Source organism: Nelusetta ayraudi, unplaced genomic scaffold (assembly GCF_046127955.1).
Source record: "Nelusetta ayraudi isolate G7.1 ecotype Tasmania unplaced genomic scaffold, CSIRO-AGI_Nayr_v1 ptg000002l, whole genome shotgun sequence".
In the NCBI taxonomy this organism is placed as follows: Eukaryota; Metazoa; Chordata; class Actinopteri; order Tetraodontiformes; family Monacanthidae; genus Nelusetta; species Nelusetta ayraudi.
In genome coordinates, this window is record NW_027466052.1 from 9,229,187 (window position 1) to 9,254,652 (window position 25,466).

The following is a 25,466-nucleotide window of genomic DNA, read 5'->3' on the forward strand; positions in this document are numbered from 1 at the left end:
CAGTGAGCGGTGGTTGGGAACGTCTCGGCTGAAGGGAGTCTGTGGACTGGTGCAGTATCTATCATACCTATGAACGATAGAAATAAAGAACATTATGCAAGTTTTAAGGTCAATCAACTTGCACTGGTATGTTCCCCAAATATTGTTACATTTTTATCTCCATTAGAAAAAAATATGCTAACACAAACTTCTGTGAAATGCTCACTCTATCAGTTCTACATACCAACTTTTCACAATGGCAATTTTTACCCTCGTACTTAGGATACTCAGACAATTTTGATTGATTTAAATGATTGTCAAACTTTCTGCAAATGTCCAAAAAGATCTTGGACCAAAAAGTAAAGTAAGATGGATTTTGGATCGTGTCATGGGGAGGATCAGAGTAAATCGCAAATCCCTTTCACTTTTCACAGTGGTAGATCCAGAGGAATTCTAGGTTAAATCATGTACAACAACGCAACACTTTGGAATAACTGGAATAACCTCAGAAGAACTTGATGTGAATGTTCCTGTAGCCTCATCAGTTCCGACTGCAGACCCTGGAACACGAGAGCAGAGCTCATTATTTTACTGGAGGGTAACAGCCAAACATTTAAATCACATCTCAAAACCACTGGCAAAACGCGAGATTCTCTGAACTGCACCTGTGCTCTGTGACTGTGAGACAAACATACCTCGATCATGCTGTGACTTTCCAGATGAGAACATTTCATCTTGTCCATTAGCACATCCCTCTGCATGGAAGCACGTGGACATAGAACTTGAGCGGGATAAATTCTCAGACATCACGACTCAGTCATCAGACTTTCACATCCCGAAAACGGACAGATGGACCGACCTTTGTGACCTCTCTCTCCCTCAGCATCAGCACGACCAGAGTCTCCTCGAGTTCAGCCTGCGGACGTTGGTGATGATCAGTAATCAGTTCAAAGGTCTGAGACACGCAGCTCGCCACTCTGCACCTACCCTCAGCTCCGCGTTGACCTTCATTAGCTTGCTGACGCTGTCCTCTGAATACGTTCTTTCGAGAGTGAGCTTCTCATTCTGTGTGGAAAGTTAAAAGGTCCCATATGTAAAAGCCATTTTAGCACAACGTTATCTTGGCGACAGAGTGATGCGGTGGCTAAACAGCACGAAGGTCGCGGCAGCTTCAATTCCAACTCGGCTGATGTGCTTTCAGGGAACTCCCACAAAAGGACAAATGACAGGAAGCCATCAGAGGGTTTTGTGTGAGGCAGAATATGGAGCTTATTGCAGTTTTTTTTTTTTTTTTTTTGTAGAATTAATGCTGTAAGACTCCCCTACATGAACCCATGATTAAAAAGTCAAGTATTCAAAAATGTAAGAAACCACCCACCTTGTCCTCCAGCCTCCTGATGTGAACCTTCAAGGATTCAATCTCGTTGCCCTCAATAAAAAAAAAAAAACACAATAATTGACATGTGAACAAATAATCCTTAGCTGCTTACTGTACTGGCAGAACACTGAGTTTACCAGTTTGCTGCAGCTGGCCTGGGTTCGACCGGCTCTCTCCTGGGCTTCTTTGAATGCCCGCCGGGTCTCTTCCAGTTCCTCCGTCAGGGACCTGGTTCTCGCTGCCGAGCGCTGAGAGCTGCACACACAGACCCCAAACAAACCTTAGAGCAGGGAATCCACCGTCACTTACATCCACATCAGGGCACTGACACACGCCCACGAATGCATGCACACACACACACACACACACCACTTAAGCTGTTTTTGTTCAGGTGTTGTGTATAAAAGAAACATGGAAATGTTAACATGCTAATGTAAACACCTTAAAGCACGACTGTGTTGTGATTCCACTCTCTGTCTAGCATACACACAAAAAAAGAACAGACAAAGAGTGACTTGCATATGGTATATAGATGGATGTGCCTAAGTCCAAATTTGGCTTGAAAAAAGAGGGGAAAGTGTCTGCTAGATACTCTTTATACTTTTTCTCTTTTATTTTATTCTCTCTCTCTTTTTTGGGGTTGGTGGTGGTGGGGATGGGGTTAAATTTAGTAAACACATTGATCTGAATATTAACTTGATTTTTTTTTTAGCACCATGTTTGGTCTGGGTCAATCGTGTGTGTGCAGTTGAATGTCTATTGCTGGTACATGTGCAATAGTGTAGCTATGTAATTATTATGGGCGAATGTTTATCGCCGGGACATGTGCAAGAATGTAGGCATAGTTAATATGCGTGAATGTTTATAGACTTTTTCAATTGTTGTATTATATTGTTTTTTTTTTTTTATGTCAATTGTTCTTTTTATGATAATTGTTGTATTGTTGGGGACTACGGATGAAATTTAGCAGCAGTGCTAAGTCCGGCATATTTACAGTGACTACGCATGTACTCAGTCTTTATGAATATGCACTGTCTGTTTGCAGGTGAACGAGAGACAAGGAAGAGGAGGCGGTTCCTCCTTCACCTGGCCAACTTTCCTCGCAGCTCTGTGATCTCCAGGCTGAGCTGCAGGTTCGTGTCCTCACACTGAGCCACCGTCCTGAGCAGGCTGCTGTTCTGCTCATTCAGTCTGTGGTGAGCGTACTTGAGTTCAGCCACGGTTGCCAACAGGTCTTTGTCCTCGCTGAACACAGGCAGGCACTTTCAGGCAACGTAGGACAAATGTGCTGAGTGGGAACAGCAGGAGTGAAACAACTCACCAGGAACACTGTTGCTGACTATCTGAGGACACGGTCTGGCTTTGAGAGGTTAAAACATCAAGCCCTGAGAGAGAATCGTGGACTGGGTGAACTGGGACCGATGAACTGGGACAGGCTACATAGCTGCCATCCACATCACTGCTGAAACCAAAATAAGATGATTAATAAATATGTGACTACAGTAAGGCACTCAAAAATAAATACTTGTCTTAAAACAATTTGGCCAAATGGAAAAAACATAGTCTTACATTTTGATAATACATTGTTTAGATTGGGTTATATATGTGTAGATGAGAATTTTGGCTGATTTTGTTTAATGACGAGTCATCTTTCCTCTTTTCACTCTATGTTTACCACAAAAATCTTGTTGTGGTGCTGTGAAGTAAATGTGTATGCCACTGAAATGTGCTGTAGAAATATATGATGAGGTAACAAAGACACAAAATAGCTGTGATGGCTAAATAACAGCAATTCGGAGTTTGGCCGACATATTTAAATGTATTTCAACAATTCAAACTCTAACAGCTATGAAGCAGAATCATGGGGCTGTAATCACGTGGGCCAACGTGTACACCATCACTTCACCTGTCCTGGCTGCACTGAGAGATCCACTCTGTCATGCAGGCGTGGAAAGTCTCTCTGCTCACATGACGGTCCTGACAATCGGGGTCCAGCAGCCTCCCCAGGGACACAAGTCGGTCCTGCCCGGGACTCTGTGCCGTCATGCTGTGCAGGTAATGAACTATGGTGGAGGCCAAAACCTCCCCTAGAGAAAGACGTGATGCAGGATCAATGTTAGAAGAGCTTGCACAACTGTTGAAATCTGCAGAGTCCGTTTGAATAAACATAAAACTGTGCACCTGTGTTGGCACGGTTACAAGCGTTGTACATGATGTCGAGGAGTTCATGTTCTGAGAATCCGCCTCTCTCATCCTCGTCCGCTCTTTCAAGACCTGGGGACTCCCAGGCTACATGGAAGGAAAAGCAAAATGTGTGGTTCCTTTATGTTCGGGAGGTATGAATCAAAGCAAACCAATGATAAAGGGCTTCCACACTGACCATCGTTGCTGTCAGACATTGTGCTCTTTTCCACTGAATTCTCTGCAGCGTCATCTTTCTACATGACTTGATATTTATAAGACAAAAATAAAACACCAACTAATTAATATATTTATAGACAAAAGCTGTAGGTAAAAGCAAACAAACAGAAAAAGAGACAAATTACTGCTTATTGGAAATGTACAAATTGATTGATGTATTATTTATAGACTTTATTTGCAAACAGAAGAATCTCATTTTAAAACTGTGTAGGATTACAGAGTAGTTGAACCAAAACATTATTTTCCTAACAATTAAAGCACTTATGAATGTTATCTGTCCAGTAAATATACAGTCTCGGAAAATAAAATGAATCTTAGAAAGTACCTCTTACTTTTGGGTTTGGGGAAGATCCTCCTGAAAGAAAATCTAATCAGGCATCAAACAGAGAGCTTTTTTTTCAGCATCATTATGTTGATCTTCCTCTGCGTTACTGTGATGGTCGCATAAGAAGTATTTGAGATGCTCTTGTGCCTGTTGTTCCTGCTCCACATCAAAACCAGCTGACATCCCCCTCGCCTGCTTGTCCCCCACCTCATCCCACTCCAGACAAAACGCTCCCTTGCAGAGGTCTTACACAATGACACACTTCGACAAGCTGTGATTGAAATTAAAAAGTTTAACATATAAATGCGCTGCTCGGCATGTCCTCTTCAGACAGAACTTTAAAGGGGATTTACATTTCATCTGCCAAAATGTGTATGCATTTAATTTTAAACATTAAGAAGAAGAAGAAGAAAAAAAGAAAAATCAGGCCAGTAAATCAGCAATGGAATACATTGTACAAGGGTTAGTAGTGTACATGAAAGCAAGTACTGCAATGTTTTTTTTGTTTTTTTTTTTAAAATATATCGACAAAAATCCAAAAGGTAAATTTCCATTTGACACTTATTTTTAAAAGAAATTATGTTTTGGCTATTTGATGCAATTAATATGCTTGAGTGATATGTTATTAATATGATCATTAACATTAAACTGTAAAATGAAGTACTTCATAATATACATTGAATCAAAAGTTTGTCTAAAGAACTCATAAAAGTGTATGGTAAACATACAATATAACTCTTGTCCAAACCTAAAACTTTAAGAGTTAACATAAAGACCAACGGACCTTGACAAAGTGTGAGGATAAACTCCATCTGTCTTGTGATGACCACCACTTCACCTGCAATTCTGATTGTCAAAACAACTTAGGACATTTCGTCAATTGCTTGTAAGAAGTAGTCATTGTGTGTCTACAGTGTTGGAATTTCTAAGGCCCCAAAAATTAATGATTATTTTTTTCCCCCGTTTATTTGTTTTAGACGAACCTCTGTTTTAAATGTTTTTTTGTTTTTTATTTTTAAACTGCGTAATCAATCGGTACCAACCGACCCGGACACCATTTCGGATGCACCCTCCGGATGTTTGTTTCCCGTCGGAAGCATGAAGTAGCAACCAAGAAGAAACGACAGAAGATTTTGTTTTCTTTCGAAGATATATAATTTTAATAATTCCACATTCAAGTTTGTTGTTCATCACTTAGGATGTCTCGGGGCTCGATCGAGATCCCTTTACGGGACACAGATGAGGTAACAGTCTTGTAAAGTGTAAAGTCTCTTTATTATTGTGCTTGTTTGACAAGCGAACTCGCTCTCGCTGTTGTGCTAGCCAGGTATGCTAACTCTTGCTAGCATAACGTAGAGAACGCAATAACAGTTAAGGTAACTTCGGAAATAGTTACTGGGAGAGACACATTTAAAAGTCAGAAAATATTTGGTAAATAGATTTACTCTTTGTGGACGACAGAAATAATTGTTGATGTCTGCCAAATCCGGCCAAGCAAAGATCACGTTAGTAATACATTGAACGCTGGTATCAACTGATTCCATTGTTAATGAAAAGATAATCATCATGTGTTTTCTCTTTAAACTAAACTTGATTTTATTTTCACGAGCATCAGTATTTACTCTGTTTTGTTGAGTTAAGACGGAGCGGTCTTAGAAACAGCAGTCAATTTTGAAGTTGCTCTTTTACTTGCAACTTCTACAGCATGGCATGGATATGGATATATGTGAATAACCACAGTGTGAAAAGCCAAGCAACTGACATAAAATTGTTCTTGAAAGAGATCATACAAGTTAACGGTTTCTACAATAACTGTTGTTTTACAGGTTATTGAGCTTGACTTTGACCAGCTGCCAGAGGGGGACGAGGTCATCAGTATCCTGAAGCAGGAGCATACACAGTTACATATATGGATCGCCTTGGCGGTGAGTTGCAGGAGTAGCCAGTTTTTGGTTTTTTTTGTTTGTTAAAATAAGAAATGTAGCCCTTTTGCACAGTCGTGAAAACATTTTTTTTTTCACTCTATCTTTTTTTCTAGTTGGAGTACTACAAACAGGGGAAAACAGAGGACTTTGTCAAGCTTTTAGAGGCCGCTCGAATTGACGGGAACCTTGACTACAGAGATCATGAGAAGGACCAAATGACCTGTCTCGACACATTGGCAGCTTACTATGTCCAGCAAGCACGTAAAGAGAAAAACAAAGATGCCAAGAAAGAGCTCATCACGCAGGCCACCCTGCTCTACACTATGGCCGACAAGATCATCATGTATGATCAGGTGAGGGAAAAAAACCTTTGCTCAAATGGTTGATGGAGGCAACATGGTCTTGCGTCCGGGTTATAAACCTCTTCTGCTCTTCGCTTTCTCAGAACCATTTGTTGGGCAGAGCCTGTTTCTGTCTGCTGGAAGGAGACAAGATGGACCAGGCTGACGCTCAGTTCCACTTCGTACTCAATCAGTCCACCAATAACATCCCTGCATTGCTTGGTAAGAAAATATCTAAACATATAAAATTCATACTATTATTTGCCATTGTGATATAAACTCTGTAAAAAGGAAAAATGTAAATGTATTTTTATTTTTTATTTATTTATTTTTTTTTTACAGGTAAAGCCTGCATCTCCTTCAACAAAAAGGATTACAGAGGAGCTTTGGCCTATTATAAAAAGGCTTTACGAACAAACCCTGGCTGCCCTGGTAAGAGTCCTTTTTTTAGTGTTTCTTTCTTTCTTTCTTTCTTGAAACTGTGATCTGTTACTAGTTACTGTGATCTGAGACATAAATTTTGGTGCTAATCCTTGGAAAAAATAATGTTAAAAAAACATGGTGGACTGACGGTGAATGCATTTATAATTGGCTGAGCAGAAACACGTTCTCAATTCTTCTTCTTGAATCTTTTCCGGTCATCCTGCGACTCTCATGTAGCTGAGGTGAGGCTGGGCATGGGTCACTGCTTCGTGAAACTCAGCAAACTGGAGAAGGCCCGCCTGGCTTTCGGTCGAGCCCTGGAGCTGAATTCAAAGTGCGTTGGAGCTCTGGTTGGCCTGGCCGTTTTGGAGCTCAACAACAAGGAAGCTGATTCCATCAAAAATGGAGTGCAGCTCCTGTCCCGAGCCTACACCATTGACCCCAGCAACCCCATGGTGCTCAACCACCTGGCCAATCACTTCTTCTTCAAAAAGGTGTTGTAACACTTAAAGTGCACAGTGAAATCGCAGTATCATTCCACTTTAGTTCACACCAGTGTGCTTACCTTCTAACTCTCAGGATTACAGTAAAGTGCAGCATCTGGCTCTACATGCGTTCCACAACACCGAGGTGGAGGCCATGCAGGCTGAGAGCTGCTACCAGCTAGCTCGTTCCTTCCACGTGCAGGTGAGATCTTTCTTAATGTGGATGCAACTTCGCTGTCGCTTACCTCTCAGCATCATGACGCTCATGTCCGTCCCGCTCTTCCGTCACAGGAGGACTACGACCAAGCCTTTCAGTATTACTACCAAGCCACTCAGTTTGCATCGTCCAGCTTTGTGTTGCCCTTCTTTGGCCTGGGGCAGATGTACGTGTATCGAAGAGACAAGGAGAATGCGGCACAGTGCTTTGAAAAGGTCTTGAAGGCCTACCCCAACAACTACGAAACCATGAAAATTCTCGGTTCGCTCTACGCGGCATCGGATGATCAGGAAAAGAGAGACATCGCCAAAGTATGCAGCGAGATTTCTAGAAAGTAGAATTTTAGAGTGAAGACGATTCTTCACCTTTTTCTAACAAATGTTGATTGATGATCGGCAGGGTCACCTGAAGAAGGTGACTGAGCAGTACCCAGATGACGTGGAGGCTTGGATCGAGTTGGCTCAGATCCTGGAGCAGACGGACATCCAGGGGGCTCTGTCTGCCTACGGCACGGCCACCCGCATTCTGCAGGAGAAGGTCCAGGCCGATGTTCCCCCAGAGATTCTCAACAACCTGGGGGCTCTTCACTTCAGACTGGGCAACCTTGGAGAGGCGAAGGTAGTGTTTAGAGAACACTGTCCTTTGCAATTTCTGTGTTTTTGTAGGAATTTCGTGTAATCTGACAAACTGAGATATTGCACATGTGAACCGGATGTTCCCTGCTGCAGAAATACTTCCTCGCATCTCTGGAACGGGCCAAAGCTGAAGGAGAGCATGATGAGCACTACTACAACGCCATTTCTGTCACCACCTCATACAACTTGGCCCGCCTGTACGAAGCCATGTGTGAATTCCACGAAGCTGAGAAACTCTACAAAAACATCTTGAGAGAGCATCCGAACTACGTGGACTGTAAGAATGATATATTTGACATTCAGGTTGTGATCTTGGAAAGATTCCATCTAGTCTCTCTCTAAGCGTTTTTTTCCCTGAAGGTTTTTTGCGTCTTGGCGCGATGGCCCGCGACAAAGGAAATTTCTACGTAGCTTCTGACTGGTTCAAGGACGCCCTGCAGATTAATCAGGTTCCTTATCACCGACTCTTGTTTGAGAGTTGTACCGATGTTACACAAAATGATTTAACTGAGATGTTTGTTTTTTTTAATGTTTTTTTTTTTTTAATCTCAGGATCACCCAGATGCCTGGTCCCTGATAGGGAACCTTCACTTGGCCAAACAAGAATGGGGACCAGGTCAGAAGAAGTTTGAGCGTATTCTGAAGCAGCCGTCCACTCAGAACGACACCTACTCCATGCTGGCTCTGGGTAACGTGTGGCTGCAGACGCTGCACCAGCCCACCAGAGACAGAGAAAAGGTCAGGATAAACTTGTTGTGTGTTTGTGTGATTGGAAATAATTAGTTTGCCAATCATCTAAGACTTTTCTACTTCTTCTTCTTTGCAGGAAAAGAGACACCAAGACAGAGCCTTGGCGATATACAAACAAGTCCTGCGAAACGACCCCAAAAACCTCTATGCTGCCAATGGCATCGGTTCGTCGTCGTGCTTCAGAAAAAATGTTTTCTCTCCTACCCAACTTCCCAAATTTTTAACATTTTGAACAAAACTGCTCCCCATGCAGGTGCCGTCCTAGCCCACAAAGGCTACTACCGCGATGCCCGTGACGTGTTTGCGCAGGTGAGAGAGGCCACTGCAGACATCAGCGACGTCTGGCTGAATTTGGCTCACATCTACGTGGAGCAGAAGCAGTACATCAGCGCTGTGCAGATGGTAAGAGTCTTACTTTTCTTTGGCTGTAAATACTGTCGGCCTTTTTTTGTATTGCCATATGGTTAAATGCTTTTTCTCCTTTGGCTCCACAGTACGAGAACTGCCTGAAGAAATTCTACAAGTATCAGAACACTGAGGTGCTGCTGTACCTGGCCAGAGCGCTTTTCAAATGCGGCAAGCTCCAAGAGTGCAAACAGATGCTGCTGAAGGTACCGTGGAGGGAGCAGATCAAGAGTTCTTTTTTTGTGTCATCCGCTGCCTCTGTGTTTCTTGTAACATTTCCCCTCTCGCTGTCTTTGGACCAAAGGCCCGTCACGTGGCGCCCAGCGACACGGTGCTGATGTTCAACGTGGCCCTGGTGCTTCAGAGGCTGGCCACTCTGGTGCTGAAAGATGAGAAAAGCAACCTGAAGGCAGTACTGAGTGCTGTCAAAGAGCTGGAGCTCGCTCACAGGTGGTGGTGATGCCCTGACTTGTCGTCATTCATCAACTGTTCTTTATCTAATCTAAAGAAAACAAACTAAAAACTCTCCCTCTTTTATTCTTATGCAGATATTTCAGCTACCTCAGCAAGGCTGGAGACAAGATGAGGTTTGACCTTGCTCTTGCTGCCTCTGAGGCCAGGTGAGTTTCAGTTTTTTTTTTTTAGGTTGATGCTCTTTTTTTAATGTCTGAAACTGAACTAAGATCAACAGTTTTAGGCTGAAGCACTACAGCAGGTACAACCTCTTCATCCCGGTTGCATGTGCGGCTTTTAGTGCACCTTAAAAATGAATTTCCAAAGGCATTGCTTTAATAGATTAAATATCAGATTCGGATTCTGCTTGAATTTAACAATACAGTTTCACTTTAAGCCGGACAAATGTAACATAATTAGATTTTTCTATCCCCAAGGATGCAAAATTTGTTTGTTCACATTTGACCCATCATCCCCTGAGGGAGCGGTGGGCAGCAGCAATGCCGCACCCGGGAGCCATTGGGTGATCTAACCCCCCCCCGCCCCCCCCCCACCCACCCACCCACAATTCCAACCGTGAATATTGAGTACCAAGCAGGGAGGCAGTGGGAACGATTTTTACAGTCTTTGGTATGACCCCAGCCAGGATCTAACCCACAACCTTCCAGTCTCAGGGCCGACACTCTACCACTAGACCACTGAACTGGTTATATTCTCACCAAATGCTAGTATAAAATTAAAATAAGTAGTTTTCATTTATATGTACCAAAATCTGATGAGCGTGTCCTACAGAGTGTGTAGTGTCGTGACTTTGCAGGTTGTGTAAACACCGAGAGTTCGCCTGTGTTGTCCGTCTGCAGGCAGTGCTCTGACCTGCTGAGTCAGGCTCAGTACCACGTCGCACGAGCCAGAAAGCAGGACGAGGAGGAGAAGGAGCTGCGCACCAAACAGGAGCAGGAGAGGGATCTGTTGCGTCAGCAGTTCATGAAAGAACAGGTCGGTCACGGCGCTCCCGCACCTCCCAGACCCACAAAGCGCTTCGGTTTTTAACCCGCCATGACAACTGTCCTGTCGCCATCGCACCCGGCCAGGAAGAAAAGCGGACCAAAGTGCAGGAGGAGCAGAAGAAGCTCCTGGAGCAGCGAGCGCTGTACGTGGAGAAGACCAAGAACCTGCTCACCTTTGACGAGGGAGCGAAGGAAATGCCCAAAGAGAAGAAGAAGGGCGGCGGTGGCGGGCGGGTGAGCGTCGTGACACTGCGCTGAATTACTGTCCGACTGTGAACTCCATTGAATGCGGCGGGAATGATTCACTTGCTTCTATTGGTTTCCCCCCCCCTCAAGCGTAAGAAAGACATGGACGAGTTTGTCAATGACGACTCTGATGAGGACCTGCCAGTGAAGAAGAAGAAGAAGAGGAAGGGCGGCAGCATCAGTGGCAGCGAGCCGGAGGAGGGTGAGGATGGAAAGTCCCGCAAGAAGAAGAGGTGCGTGGCCTTGAAATGGTTCAGCTTAACCTCTGGACAGCGAGGCACGAGGGATACTGACAAAGTGCGGACCTGCGTTTCAGATCCAACAAAGGAGGGAGAGACGACAGCGACGACGAGGAGGGATCGTCGCAGCCCAAGAAACAGCGGAAGCCTAAAGAGCGCAAGAAGCTGGCAAAGGTACTTCCTGGTTTCGTTTCTCTGTTAAAAGTTTTTCTTTTAAGATTCATGCTAATGCGTTTTTGTTGTTGTTGTTGTTCAGCCTCAGCCAGAGCGACTGCCACCTTCTCTCAAAGGGAAGATCAAGTCCAAGGCCATCATCTCATCGTCTGAATCCTCGTCCGATGAGGATGGACTGAAAATAGCCGAAGACAGGTAAAACAGTTACCGTGTTTCGAATATAATTACAGTATAATTTGCAGTCACAAAATGTGTCATGAAGAAGAAAAAAAACATATAGAAGTCACGCTGGACTATATAAGACAATCACATTTTTTGGGACATTTATTTTACGAAATCCAAGACCAAGAACACACATTTAATCTGGAAAGGCAAGTTATAATAATAATAATAATAATAATAATAATAATAATAATAATAATAATGATGATGTGGTGATTCTTTAAATCAACTATATGCGGCATTGGATAAAGTTTTTTTTCGATGTGTCACAACAGGTGGCAGCATTTATAGTACCGTATATATTTTAATATATAAGCCGCATTACCAGCCAAACTATGAATAGAAGTGCAACTTATAGTCTGGAAAATACGGTGCGTTTATTGGCTTGGCAAATAAAGGTACAAAAATTCTCTTTTTAATCCTAAAAAGAGAAAATAACCTTTTTTTTTTAAAACCGTGCTAATCGTGCCTCCTTCAGACAAAAAGACAGTGGGTCGGGGTCGGACGACGACGGGGGCGAGCACAGGAAGCGCATTGCGTCAGACAGCGAGTCCGACGGGGGCAGGAACCGCTCCAGCAGCGAGGCGGGCAGCCCCCGGCGCTCCGCCCTGGCCTCCGACGACGACAACTCGGGCAGCGACCGTCCAGTCAAGAGGAGACGGGTGCAGCGGCAGTCCGACTCGGAGCAGTCCGACAACGAGAGCAAAAGGAGCCGGTCGGGATCGGAGGACGAATCGCAGCCCAGGTCGCGGCCCGGGTCGCCTGCCGCAGCTTCCGAGGGAGCGTCGGACCGAGCGTCCGAGCCCGCCTCCGACAACGAAGGGTCCCCGCGGCGCTCGGACAACGGCTCCGAGCCCGAGGGCTCCAACAACGAGGCGGACGACAGCGATTAAACATTCCAAAGGAAAGTGATCGTGTCGCCACGTCCGTTTTTTTTCTCAAACAACAGCAGGGAATTCTTGTCCATATAAATTAGTTCCTTTGCTGTGAATATCATGCTGTGTTCTTCACACCTTTTTTTTTCATAGATGCTTTCTTTTGTTCAGAGATTGAAACAGGTGATCTCAAAGGTGGAAACATTTTCTGTGTAGGACTGGCAGTCAAGACACTGTTGGAATGAATAGAATGATGCATCACCATAATGGTCAAATAAACAGAGGTGAATGAAGTGTGCCTGGTGTGGATTTCCTGCATGTGACAGCGTTATTGGAAATTACCGCCTAGATGACTGGATTAATCCAAAGGTCATCGATGGGTTTAATCCAGCGTTTCCTTGTTCCGGTTTGAGTATTTAAAAAATGATCATAGGATGCATGTGTGTGTGCTTTCCACACTGTGCACCATTAGCAAACACGTCCAGACAAAAATAGATCCAAAGACTAATTAAACAAAATTGTTACATTAATTAAGGCAGACTGCAATCAAAAACTCACCTGTCAGTCATTGACTGCTTTCAGGTCACTCTTGTCTCCATTTCCTGGTGCCTCACTACCCTAACTCATGGTGGCGGCGAGTTATTGAAATGGTTTTGCGACTTAATACAATAAATTTTATTGTATGCCAACAGATACATTTAGATGTCACACACACTAAACCTCCGAAGTCCCTGATCATTTTGATTATTTGGAGACGCTACAAAATTGGGTAACGATCACTCAAGTGGAGAAGTGGCGACGCATGTGAAAGTAACTTCCTAACTCAAAGACAAAGGACAGCACAAGGCAAATAAAATGAGCAGTTTCAACTTTATTCAAGGCAGATCTGTAATTGTACACTCAACTTTTGCGCACTAAATGTTACAGTGATGCTCCAAGATAAAGTGTACAGATACAGTGCATTGTTTATAATTTTATGAAGATAAAAAGACCATTTAAAAACTTGACAAATAGACATAAATTCCCCCCCCCACACACATGGCGGATAACAACTGTAGCCCAGGTAACGGAGCTTTGGCTGCCTCAGCGGGAACACCGAGACGTTCAAGTACAGTCCGAGATACATTAGAGGTATATCCATATGAAACTGATAAATTAAAAAGGCCACAAAGATTCATTCCTAGCACAAATGTTTTCCACATTTAAGAGAAAAAAAAATATACTCAAATCATCGTCACTAAATGCAGGGGAAAAAATGTCACACTGTGCGAACAAAAACAGGCTGTTATTGTTCGACATCAAATCCAAATGATATTAAAGGGGGAAAAAAAAAAAAAACTGCTTTTAAGCACAAGAAAATAATTAAAAACCGTGGCAGTCAGACACTGCAACTCAGGATTGGTTTTACTTGGTTAAAAAGTATATTTAAGTATTGCAGCAAGTCATGGTGTTTAGCAAAGTGCATCTAAAAACTGATTAACAAACTCATATTATACTTAGATTTGCAGTTCTCTTCGCATCAAGTTGTTCTTTCCTGTTTTGTAAACAGTTTTTAAATCAATATGGCAGCACTTTGTGACTCCTACCAGATGTCAAGGTGGGATGGGTCAACGTTTTGGTGTTCTCTTCACAATACTGCCTACATCAGATAGGATTTTTAAAAACAACAATAATCAATAAAAGCATAAATACATTTGATGAAGGAAATGCTGGCTTGATTTTGGTGAATTATGTCTGAGAAAACTAAACTGTAACAGTGGTTGTTAAATATATATATATACACACACGCACAAACAAAGGAGGTAGGGGAGGGGGATGGAGTCAGGAGAGGGGGGGGGGGCACATGAGGACACACACACACACACAAACAATTTAAGAAAAAAAGAAAAAGAAAATCTTTCATTGCATCGTGACAAACGCATGGCTTTGGCCAGTTCTTCAGTAATCCTCCTCCTCGGACTCCTCCTCTTCTGCCGTCTCCAGCCAGGTCAGCCACTGATTCACCTGCCAAACAAACACGGTTAGTCCCACACAATAAGTCAGATGTCATTACAGTGTTAAAAAAAGAAAAAGACCAACTGTTTACGTGTAGCAGATAAAAGGATTTACAAGGAACTCGGTCTCTAGTCAGACTTCCTCTTTCAGAGTAATTTTGTTGATTCCTCTTTTCTGCACAATGACGGTAATCAGAGAGTGCTCTGGCCAACTACATGCCAGCAAAAGGCTTACTTGTCACATGTCAAAGGATGCTAAATTTGTCCCCCAAACTTGAGCCCCCCCCCTGCCCAACACTGTACTGCTAAAATGTGGACAAAAATATTACGAGATGTATACCTGAAATAATGCTTTTCCCTTGCCAGGGTACTCTTGGTTGACATCTTCTTTCCAATAGAGGAAGGCTTCTTCTTCAATGATTTCCATGTCGTAAAAGTGGACAAAGTAACGCAGCAGCATTCCTGGAAGAAGCAGAGAGTCATTAATCTGTCGTGATGCAGCGGGTGCGGCGGTCTGAGCGCGGGCCAACGAGCGGGCGCGTACCTTTTGGGAAGGCCTTGGCGTTGCAGTGGACCTGCAGGGCGTACAAGGCGCTGACTTGCAGGTTGATGTGGTCGTGCAGGAACTTCTGCATCACCGGCTTGAAAGACAGCAGCAGCTGTTTCTCGTCTTCCAGCTTCTCCTTGCTGGGCGCCGCGAGCTGCTCCTCGTCGTCGTCGGGGTTGATCTCGTAAGAAATGTACTGCAGGAAACTGACAGAAGACAACCAGCGTCGCGTTAGACACTCAAAGGCGGCGAAGACGATGTCGGCCATCATCAAACACCTGGCGCCGCCGCCGTACCTGGTCATGAGGATGTTGACAAAGCCCTTGTCAGTGTGGAGCTTGGGAGAGATGTTTTCTTTGATCCACTTGTAGATGGACTGGGGGGAGGGATCCACTTTGATTTGTTTCAGCAGCTCCTTCTCCAGTTTCATGAGAGGGAAGAGGAAACTCAGGCCCTTCCCTTCCAGGATTTCCAGCATCTTGTCCTTGCTCTGGTCAATCTCTGTCGGACCGGCAACCCGTTTTAGCTCATTCCTTCATTCATATGTTTTTAATGAGTGTGCAATGACTGGGTGTGGACTCACCGGGAAGCATCTTCTGCATGTTGACCGTGCTCTGCTGGAACAGGTCAGACAGCCAATCGCGGTCCTTCAGCTTCACCATCTGCTGCAGGCAGAGCAGGAACAGCGGGAAGTGGGCGCCGTTCTCCAGCTCGTGCGCCAGGTCGGCCATGTTGACCAGGTCGGCGATGATGGCGCGGGCTGCAAACTGGGCCAGGTAGGACTTCACCAGTGGAACTTCCTCTTTAATCTTGGGACACTGGTCCAAAATGCCCACAAATGCCTTGCAAAGGGGTTGAAACGAAAACACCTGTCAGTACACCTCAAGCATAGATGATAAAATATTGACTTGAGGTCTAAAATATTGACGGCCGCTGCACATACCTGGAGCAGGTGTTCACCTGTGACCATGCCCTCTGTGCAGACAGCGTGGATTAAGGTGCTGGTGTGTTCCCTGTCCTCGTCGGAGCGATCCAGAGAGTAGACCACCATCTTGTTGAGCATCTCGGCCAAGAAATGCTTCGGTGGCTTCATCTCTTTCGCGGCACTGACTGCTTGGTCGACGTTTTTGTTGTTCATGTATTCTTTTACCAATGTCTCCTTTAAAAAAAGAAAAGAAAAAAAGGGCGAGAAGGAACAGTCAGATTAAGTGTGCTTGCGACAGAGGTACAGCAGGCGCAGAGCAAAAAAGACTTACCGTCATTTTCTGCAACTCTTCCTTCGTCGGCGGAGCTTTTTTAATGGACTTTGCCGGTTTTTCCTGGATTGGAGGAGGGTTCATTTTCAGGCCAAGCTGTGGAGACTGAAGACAGAGGAAAATAAGTAAGCTTATTCCTTGAAATAACCCACATAGTGGGTACATTTGTTACTGGATAATTTATGAGTACACCACCTGGCCTGAGCCCTGGGCAGGATTCATGGTCATCTGTGGCGGCAGCTTCTGCACTTGTTTCTTGTTCAAGACAAAGGACTGCGCTGGCCTGAGGCTGATCTGAGGGGGTGAAGACGGAGAAGTTGGTAAATCAGAACGCCGCAACAAAGCGAGACGCCACAAAATGGGATTTTGCGCAGGCTTCAATCAATCAGTCGTACCTCATCAGCGTTGACCTTCCCTTTCTTGCCAAAACGTGGGGCCATGTCCTTGGACTGCATCTGAACCATGAGATTTTGTTTATGGCTGAAAACTGGTGAATTCTGGCCCTGCGAAAAGATTGGACGGAGTCACAATGAGGACAAACAACTCTGATATTCAAGGCTAAGAAGGAAAGCGAATCACTGGGAGTGCGCGCACGTACTTGGGTCGGTTTTATGAAAGGCTTATTTCCACCTTCAAACTGGGGCTGATGTAAACTGTTGCCATTTGCGATGTGGTCGTAGTGAGGGTTTGTGCGATGGCGCCCCATGGTAGGAGAGTAGTGGTCCTGAATGACTCCTGGACCTGTACCGATACCGATCCCTGGAGGGGGGGGGAGAGGGAAGGGGGGTGGGGAGAGAGACATTTAGCTTTTAACCGATCAAGATTGGTGATAGCCTCAGTCTCAAAGGGTGAAAACGGTCACCAATAACGTACCAGGCATCTGTCCAAACATGTCAGCGAGCCCACCAAAAGTATTAGCATCAAACTTGATCCTTCCTGGAAGGAAGGCGGTGTTTTCCATGAAGAAGTCATTTCTCATCGCATCGGTCGGAGGTGGAATAAAAACGCCCAAATCCTGCAACAAACGGTCAGAATATCAGGACACAGACCAATGAGGCGTGACCAAGCGGTTATGCAGCTATTTAAAACGATGACGTTCTGCACGAGCGACTGACTTTTACTGCATCCTGACGAATTTGGTTGATTGTCTTTGGTCCATTGTCGGAGTGAGCTTTGCGTGGCACCCAGCCGTTCGCTCGCAGCTCCACTGTGTTCTGCAGCAGGAAACGAATCCGAGACGGAAGCTCCTTGTTGGTTGTTAAGGACTTCATGCGGCCAAAGTACTGATCCATTAAAGACTGCAAAGAAGATTTCTCCATAAGTTAAAACATAAATGTGGGTTAAAAAAAAAAGAGAACAAGTGACTGACAACGGTTTTCCTGACTTACCCGAGCCTTTTCATGGTCAAGTTTCGGTCCCACGGTTTTCATTATCTGACAGAGGCATTCCAAATCTTCACCCATATCCTTGAGGTGGACTTTTTTCTTCTTGTCCAAAAGCTAAGAAAAAAAAAAGGTGTCAAAAATGAGATTCCTGCTTACGTCCAGAGACCAGAGACATTGACTCCCAGGATGGTCATTAGACTACATGACACCTACTGTTTTGATGCACTTGTGGAGGATGGATTCGTGGATGAGGTTGAGTTTGCCAAGCTCCCCGATGAATTTGATGTTGCCAAGCATCTTGATCTTTGCAATAGAACGCTGCTCCTCCTCCTCAGCAGTGAGTTCGTTGTCATTTTTGTCAAAGACTAAACATGATGATAAAAATGACGATACGTTACAAAAAAACAAAACATGTTCTGTAAATATCATGAACACAACGCAAGAAACACGACTCCCTTACTTTCAACATTTCTGGCACGGTTCTCAAACTCATCTTGAAGTTTTGAAATCAGAAGCCGCCTGAAAGTCTGAAAATATGAAACCAAACATGTGGTTAACTGACAATTTCTCAGGTTTAGAAATAATGTTTGTACAAATGCTTTGCATGAATCATCTTACAGTATTCTGCTTTTGTGTTGTCTGGCTTTCGTTTGAGGGGTCTTCAAAGTTTGGTGCATCCTGCGCCAAGCGTTGACATAACTGGGCATACAACTGGCTGTACTTGGGCTCCTCGAGGGCTTTGTCTACAATCTTAAGACACAAACGCACACAATGAATGACGGATCATTTTTCTACAATACAATACAATACATCACAATGTTAATAAGGAGCACGTACCAACAGTATGATTCCTTTCAAGACAAGTTTTGTATCCACACCCACGTTGAGAAGCTCCAGGCATAGTTTGTCAAACTTCTCTGGCGTCAGCTTGTTAAGGATGCTAATGTGAGAAGTAGGAGGAAAGATAAAGGCAAGATAAACAATTTTCAGCTACTCTGCACTGATTTTTTTCTTTTCTTCCAGTGAATGAACTGTGAGTAATCGTTGAGACTGAGGCAAAGGTGTCCTTACCCCCTCACTTTTCTGAAGATTGCATCCTCTTGCTTTTTCCCATTACAAGAGCTCGCATCTCGTTTAGTGCTTCGAGAAGGGACCCATCTCTGAACGCCAGAACCTGGGGGTTTCCCCAGGGACTCGCTGTCAGCACAAAGTCAAAACAGAGCAAATGTTACAGCACAGCACCAGTTGAAGAGAACAGATCCAAGTTACTCACAAAGGCTCTGTTACACCTCAGAGTGTTTGATTATTAGATTGATATTCACTGTTGCGTCCTCACTACCAGCAGTGTTGTACACGTGGTTCACTCACACTGTGTCTACGCCTGTACTTCCGTTTTTATATATATATTAAAAAAAATACTTAGGTGGAAGTGCTGTGAGATGGCACTAATACCAAAATACTCATTTTATACACATCTGAACTATGTTCTACGATATTTATTACAGACAAAACATATGCGTACACCCCAAACTTTAGAAAAACACAGAAAAACCCTGAAGTGCCGTGTCCAAGGCGTACCCTGCCTCAACTGTGACTCAGGTGATCAAGTGTAAAAATGTGGGTGGGTGAGCATTTTATGAGAGCGAGACAGAAAAATAAATTTAAAAAAATTACTAATAATCACCTGTTGCCGACAGTCTTGGGAAAGTGCTGAGGTGCACCCCCACCTCCTCCCCCCACACTGTGACACAGAAAAATAAGGAATAAAGTTTTCACCAAGTAATAAAAAAAGATAAAGAAAAAAAAAAGCACCCAAACCTTGGCATTAATCACTGGAAGGGAGAGTTGGGTAAAGGCAGAACATCTGATTTTAGTACCTGAAAAGAGAAGGACCCCTTGTTGCAACGACACTCTCCACTTTGGCGGCTGGACTAATATTAATATTAAAGAAAGGTGTTCTGGGAGTAGAGCAGGAGAAGAGCGACCTGAAACACATAAACACATCAACACCGTCACAAATTAGCCGGGAGCAAATGGTTGCTAATAAACGCGCATGCATCCCTGAGGTGTGTAAATGACGTTACAATAACCCAACTACCCGTTGGCAGTGAGGATATGTATTTTTATTGAGCGTTAAAAATAAATAAATAAAAAAAAAACCCCGGCAGAAGGCGCTCGACACATGATTCGGCCGCACGTGTTCGGAGGTGAAACTGGGACAGCGATTAGCCGGGATCGCTAGTGCTAGCATTAGCACGCACCGTTGGCGCTGTTATGCCCATTTCCGGGTGAAGAAAAAAAGAAACCTTTTTTTCCCCCAAATCTGGACCGGTCGCTCGGATTTATGTTGAATCACAGCCACACGAACACAACCCCGGGTGAAAAGGCTCGCTTTTCTTTGTCCGAGCCTCCTCATCTTCATCGAGATTATCGGGAAGACCAAGCAGAAACACGGTCACGTTGCACCCACGAAATGTCGACACAATACTAGGAAAACAATTTCGGCACATGTTACGACCATGTGCCCTTCGTATTTACTTCGATCTATGCGGAATACAATCTAATCTTGGGGTTTAATTTGTAGTCAAGGAAAACACACACCAAATAAACGACATCTGGTCAAACGAGTTTCCCATTTAATGTATAAAATCCAACCGAGACGAAAAAGGCCCAAAAGATGCTTTATTGAAAAATCTTGTGTATAATTGCGATGTTTATTTCATTTGGACAAAAACAAAGTTGGCATGTTTCGTGTTATTTAAAAAAAGAAAGAAAAAGAAGGTCAAACATAAACTAGAAGAAAAATCACACCAGCTGATTTTAAGAACCCTTTGTTCCGATACCGGATGTCCATTCCAGGCGACTGTGGTAATGTAGGCCCGTCGGCAAGCTAATGGCTAACAACGTCTAGACAAAAAACTTTTAAAAACCGACGGAAACCTCCGTGGAACACGACAGACTTCAACGCAGTTTTATTCCATCATTTAGGTCGAATAACATCAGAACAATTCTGGGGGAAAAATACACTGGGATAGTACATCTTATTTGGGCGAAAGCCGGTTGATGAACAGTTAGCTAACGCCAACCGGGCAGGCGAACGAACAAAAAAAAAAAAAAAAAAAAAATCTTACCTTTACGAAAGGGACGTCAGCCTGCTGCTGTTTCGTTGATGTATAGATAGAAAAAATGAAAACAGTAAAAAAAAAAAGTTTTGAATAGTGAATTAGGAATCTGCTCGATGACTAAAAGTAATTTAGGTCACAGCTTAGCAGTAACATCTGACGCTTGCTACCGGCTTTCCTGAAGAAAGATTGCTGACTGTTCTGCTACGTCATGCGGAAACCGGGTTTTGTGCGTTGGCCGCCCGTAACGTCATCATCCCTCCCTCCTCGCGTCACATTTAAAAGATGAAGACAGAAAAAAGAAAAAAAGAAAGAAAAACTCGTTTCGCAATCAATTTATCAGAACATTATATAGGGAACGTCCACATACTCACATCTCACAAAGAAATATGTAATATCGAGAAATGCCACTTGGCTGGTTTTATCTATTTGTTTGACCTGTCTTCAAGAGGAAATATTTGTTTAACTAATACAAATCTCTACAGTCAATAAGTTCTCTAAAATATTAACGAGTTGGACTTGCGCATTTAATTTTTGTTAAAAAAAACAAACAAACAAACAAAAAATTCAACCAATGTTTAGTGGGTAAACACGTGTAAAGAAACAAGCAAGCAAGCAAACAAACAAACAAACAAACTTTGCAATTAAGACTTAAGATTTCAATGGCCATACAATTCAATGTTCCTGGATCAATTGTTGTATCAATAAGTTATGTAATTATTATCAAAATGCCATTCTTATTTGGATTTTTTTCTTCTTCAAAATTTTAGTTACATAACGTTTGCTTTGACATCCACAATATAATTTCCCAACCGATTATCCAACTTCACCTTAACTGCTGTATTTATGACAAAAATCGATAAAGTAGCCAAGCTCTCATTTTACATACAGATCAGATTTGTTTGTTTTCACTCTTTTGTTTTGGTTTTATTTACTGTTGTCTTCTGGTTGTGTGTTGTAAGGGTTCCTGGAGACTTTTTGCGTGTGCTGCTTGATGACATGTAAACAACTCTTTTGTTTGCTCAGGTTGACTTGGTAAGATGAGTCACTTCCTCCCCTACCAGTAAAATGTCTACGGGGCGGGATCGGCTGCAGTAACCTCCCTGGTCTGGTGCCAGGTGTGTCTGTCACGCTGATAAACATGATTCAAACTTGTTTCCCCTGAACTTTAACACTGTGAATGATAAGACTGTGAGCTATTCCGTTTCTACTAACTTGTTACAACACATGTCTGCTTTGGGCCTGTCTCGACCTCCATGGAACCAGAGCCTCTTTTAGAGGAAAGGTTGCGGAAAATACCTGAAGCATCTCAGTTTTATCTTGGATTTGCAAAATGTTTCAAAATGTTTTGTGACACACAAGCAGTTTTGACCAAAACCTTAAAGGCATGCAGCACATTGGATGATTTGACTGTTAACAGTGACAGTGAACGGGAATGGAGATCTTCTTTTAGTGGAATGCTGTGGTCATTAACATACATTTATACCTTTCAGTGTCTTGTTACAACACACCAGAATGTCAGACGACTAACCAATGAACTTGTTTTCAATGTGTGTTTAGGTCGCAAAAAATAGACACTTTTTCAACATAAACACATTGACAGAAATTCATGTCATTTTAAAACTGTGTTTCATCATCTTTGTTTCATCATTGTCCTTTGGTGGGTTACAATGCCAGCAGGTCAACAATTGCTGTTTAAAACCCAGAGGACCATCAATCATTAATAAACGGCAAAATGAAGATATTGTTTGACAGGGAACACCACACTCACAGTTAATTAAGCCCAGTGCAGTTATAATGTCAGTGAAAACTAGCATTGCCCCTACAGTTTCAGACAGAGACTCAGCATTATTTAATTACACCGTTCTGCTTTATGTCTTTCAGAGGTGGGACTGTCTACTTTGATGATGCTGCTGAATTTATATTGCACCCAACTCTTCCGTTTTTGATAATAGTGAGGCAGCAGTGTTCTTCCTTCATCTCACACATCCCCTTTATTAAGGTGAAGAAGTGGTGCTCAATCACAATGCAGCGCCTCGAGACTAAACTCCACTTCTCAACTTGATAAATTAATCAATTGAAAACACCCATCAGCCCCCAAAATTTATTCTGCGTATTGAACACTCTTACGAGCATGAACGCATTTGTCCAAGTTACTCAGTGTTTCTGAATACTTGAAGTGTTACAGAAACCTTACGTGTTTAAGGTCAAGAAGGGGGACATGATGTTCCAAGACAAGCTGGTAATGTTGTTTGAAAATCCCCATTCAGTTATTGTGAGTTAAAAACAGACCGTGTGGTGCTCACAGCAGAAGTTGATGCCAGTAACAGGACGTTGAGGTTTTACTATAATATTCTGAGCAAAATGACCACTGTGGGTATTGATATGGTGAAATAATACATAATAGAAGAGCCTGGAGTAAAGGGGGCACTGGCAAAGGATGCGGGTGAGGGACCAGCCATAAGAAGAAATCTTGCAGAAAATACAGAATTATGGAGGTTTTCAGCCAGGAGCACGATAGAATAATCACGGTTATAAAACTGCAGCTTTTGTATTTGGCCAGTAGGGAGAGAAAATCATAAAGAGACTTTTAGACCTTCCAGAAACGCAAGGCGCTGATGAGAATAAAATGAAAGCCCTGAGCTGCAAGACAAATGACGCTGTCAGAAGGGATTTATAATGTAGCACCCATCCTGCATTATCTTGAAGCCGAGCAGAACGAGTATTCATCTTAGATCCATCCTGAAATTCAGACTGTGTCATTACTGTGTACCTTATAAATAATTACTCTGGGCGTGTGAATTATTCATGAAAAGGATTAGATTTCGCAACGCAACAAGGTGTAGAATGGCATATTGCTACTGGACAGTCCATTAATGAGAGCTAATGTATGATTAAGAACTAAATTAGCAATTTAATTTGGGATATCTAGGAGGAATAGAAACCATTACAAGAACCTTATCATTTATATTGTGTAAGCCATTAAAGTTAATTAAAGTTGGTCCCTGGAATAACAATTTTGCCTCAACCTTTTATTTCTATTTTCACCTTTGTGCGAAGCAAATCTACCTCTTTTTTTTTTTTTTTTTTTTCTGGGATTGAAAAAAGCCAAACTCGTCTTAGTGGTATTGAAACCAGTAGATGGTGCCACAGTTCTTCTTGTGCCTTTTATTTAGTCATTTTGTGCACGGAAGATCAGAACGATGTATATAAATCAGAGTTTCAAGCATGTTGTTTTGAAAAATGAGCAAGAAAACACAAAAGCAGGAGTAATATTAGGATTAATAACCCCCACCCCTCCCAAAAAAAACAAAAAAACCCAACAACAAACAAAGAAATACAAAAAAAAACAGGAATTAAATGGCTCACTTGTAACTACACGTTTATCAAACGGAAGGGAATTTTACATTCTAGCAAGATTTATATTTCATTTTTAATATATAATATATATTAAATATCATTGGTATCATTATTATGGCTTCCAGCTTTACTCACTGTAGGATGATCCTTACAGTACTGACTGACAAAACATCTATGTACACAATTTTACAAGCATTGCATGCATAATTTAACGATGCATACTTTACCCCACCATTTCAATTTAGTTTGCTGTGTAAGTTCGGATGCAATGAAACACACACACGTATACACACAGACATACACAGACATACACACACATAATATCTGTGGGCGTCTGAAGCACATGCTCAAATTGAAGCTGCTATAGTAGATTTACACACTCTTGTCTCTCTGCCGTTCACGCTGATGTTTCACTTCCTTATATTGCATAATTTGCACGCAGCGGCACAAGAACTCTTCAAAGCGCGTGCAAACGCAGCAGAATTCTCAAAATTACGAACACGCCGAGGTGAGTGGGTCAATGAGTCATCCAGACGAAGTTAGATGCAAATTGAATTGAGTGAACCAGCAGCTAACAGAATCACATTAAGCCTGGGTTAATTTGACTTGCTCCTCTCATCATATGAGTCCACCCCCCAAAAAACCACCAGGCTGTTTGTTAGCACATGACGGTTTCCACAGTTCATACGCAGGGAAAGTGGTTATTATTCGTCGCTGATGTGATTGTTCAAGTGATGCACCCTAGGTGTGCGGCTGCGTAAATCAGTGCAAATGAACACCGTGTGGACTCCCACATTTGCTCATCCTGCCTCAGTGTTTAGCATTCGGATCACAGGCCACATGAATATGCTGAGGTAGAGCAATGGCGGCTGTCCTGTCTGCCAAATTGTGTTGGGCTTGAGGGACTGTCTGTGACGAGCCCTGCGCCCCGTGCTTACACTCCGACCAAGCTGCACCTGACGGTAATGGTATTAGCATGAGATTAGATGGAGAAGCTCCCAGGGGAGAGGTACAAGTGTTCCCTCTCTTATGAGCCAGAGCAGAACTCCAGAAGAGAGCTCGTGCACTCTTGACAAGTCACAAGAACAGTTTTGTTTTGGTGAAAAATGAGGGTGTTTTCCCACGTCAAGTTGGGTTTCCTAATTTGATTTTGTAGGTTTTTTAGACATATCCCTGGTACAGGGGTCATGTTAGAAGCACTGTATTTTAAATATACTTGCAACGGGACTTAAATAGTTGTTGTCTATTTGTCAAAGACTGAAACACATTCTGTTTCTTGATAAATTGCTTCTAGCATTTAAT

At 43.0% G+C, this 25,466-nt stretch overlaps 3 protein-coding genes across 4 annotated transcripts; 1 reads left to right on the top strand and 2 right to left on the bottom strand.

The window, feature by feature from the left end:
• Nucleotides 1–2,439: 2,439 nt before the first annotated feature.
• On the bottom strand, nt 2,440–3,805 carry LOC142887596 (protein KASH5-like). The gene is made up of 4 exons (XM_076025361.1): nt 3,738–3,805; nt 3,539–3,646; nt 3,264–3,444; nt 2,440–2,602 (listed from the first exon to the last, which is right to left on the bottom strand). Exons 1-4 carry the CDS (start codon nt 3,754–3,756, stop codon nt 2,440–2,442), a joined length of 471 nt encoding a protein of 156 aa, XP_075881476.1. The 5' UTR covers nt 3,757–3,805.
• A 1,378-nt stretch (nt 3,806–5,183) lies between these two features.
• On the top strand, nt 5,184–13,821 carry ctr9 (CTR9 component of Paf1/RNA polymerase II complex). Its single transcript, XM_076022488.1, has 23 exons — nt 5,184–5,347; nt 5,930–6,028; nt 6,142–6,381; nt 6,474–6,591; nt 6,712–6,801; nt 7,030–7,286; nt 7,372–7,479; nt 7,569–7,805; nt 7,894–8,112; nt 8,223–8,406; nt 8,490–8,578; nt 8,682–8,867; nt 8,956–9,043; nt 9,133–9,281; nt 9,374–9,490; nt 9,589–9,734; nt 9,833–9,904; nt 10,598–10,733; nt 10,829–10,978; nt 11,081–11,223; nt 11,307–11,403; nt 11,486–11,598; nt 12,104–13,821. Exons 1-23 carry the CDS (start codon nt 5,303–5,305, stop codon nt 12,516–12,518), a joined length of 3,498 nt encoding a protein of 1,165 aa, XP_075878603.1. The 5' UTR covers nt 5,184–5,302; the 3' UTR covers nt 12,519–13,821.
• On the bottom strand, nt 13,352–19,666 carry eif4g2a (eukaryotic translation initiation factor 4, gamma 2a). Of its 2 annotated transcripts, XM_076022499.1 has the most exons (20): nt 19,560–19,666; nt 19,367–19,423; nt 18,754–18,879; nt 18,520–18,622; nt 18,301–18,432; nt 18,143–18,209; nt 17,896–18,047; nt 17,686–17,796; nt 17,413–17,595; nt 17,171–17,312; nt 16,896–17,056; nt 16,693–16,800; nt 16,493–16,591; nt 16,298–16,402; nt 15,985–16,200; nt 15,625–15,883; nt 15,338–15,542; nt 15,039–15,247; nt 14,835–14,956; nt 13,352–14,504 (listed from the first exon to the last, which is right to left on the bottom strand). In XM_076022499.1, the coding sequence occupies exons 7-20, from the start codon at nt 17,977–17,979 to the stop codon at nt 14,439–14,441; spliced, it is 2,070 nt and encodes a 689-aa protein (XP_075878614.1). In that variant the 5' UTR covers nt 17,980–18,047; nt 18,143–18,209; nt 18,301–18,432; nt 18,520–18,622; nt 18,754–18,879; nt 19,367–19,423; nt 19,560–19,666; the 3' UTR covers nt 13,352–14,438. The 2 variants fall into 2 exon arrangements, with proteins under 2 accessions (XP_075878614.1, XP_075878623.1); XM_076022508.1 differs by lacking the exon at nt 19,367–19,423.
• Between the last annotated feature and the right edge of the window lie 5,800 nt (nt 19,667–25,466).

Excerpts from the sequence above, each read along its gene's own strand:
- LOC142887596 (XM_076025361.1), bottom strand. Across the intron at positions 3,445-3,538 it reads TTGTAACCGTGCCAACACAG|GGGAGGTTTTGGCCTCCACC; the intron begins GTGCACAGTTTT and ends GTCTTTCTCTAG. Across the intron at positions 2,603-3,263 it reads TCTCAGTGCAGCCAGGACAG|CGAGGACAAAGACCTGTTGG; the intron begins GTGAAGTGATGG and ends GCCTGTGTTCAG.
- ctr9 (XM_076022488.1), top strand. The coding sequence starts at position 5,303 with ATGTCTCGGGGCTCGATCGAGATCCCTTTACGGGACACAGATGAG. Across the intron at positions 9,905-10,597 it reads CTTGCTGCCTCTGAGGCCAG|GCAGTGCTCTGACCTGCTGA; the intron begins GTGAGTTTCAGT and ends GTCCGTCTGCAG. Across the intron at positions 10,734-10,828 it reads AGCAGTTCATGAAAGAACAG|GAAGAAAAGCGGACCAAAGT; the intron begins GTCGGTCACGGC and ends GCACCCGGCCAG.
- eif4g2a (XM_076022508.1), bottom strand. The coding sequence starts at position 17,979 with ATGCTTGGCAACATCAAATTCATCGGGGAGCTTGGCAAACTCAACCTC. Across the intron at positions 17,797-17,895 it reads TCCACAAGTGCATCAAAACA|CTTTTGGACAAGAAGAAAAA; the intron begins GTAGGTGTCATG and ends TTTTTTTCTTAG. Across the intron at positions 14,505-14,834 it reads AGGGAAAAGCATTATTTCAG|GTGAATCAGTGGCTGACCTG; the intron begins GTATACATCTCG and ends TTTGTTTGGCAG.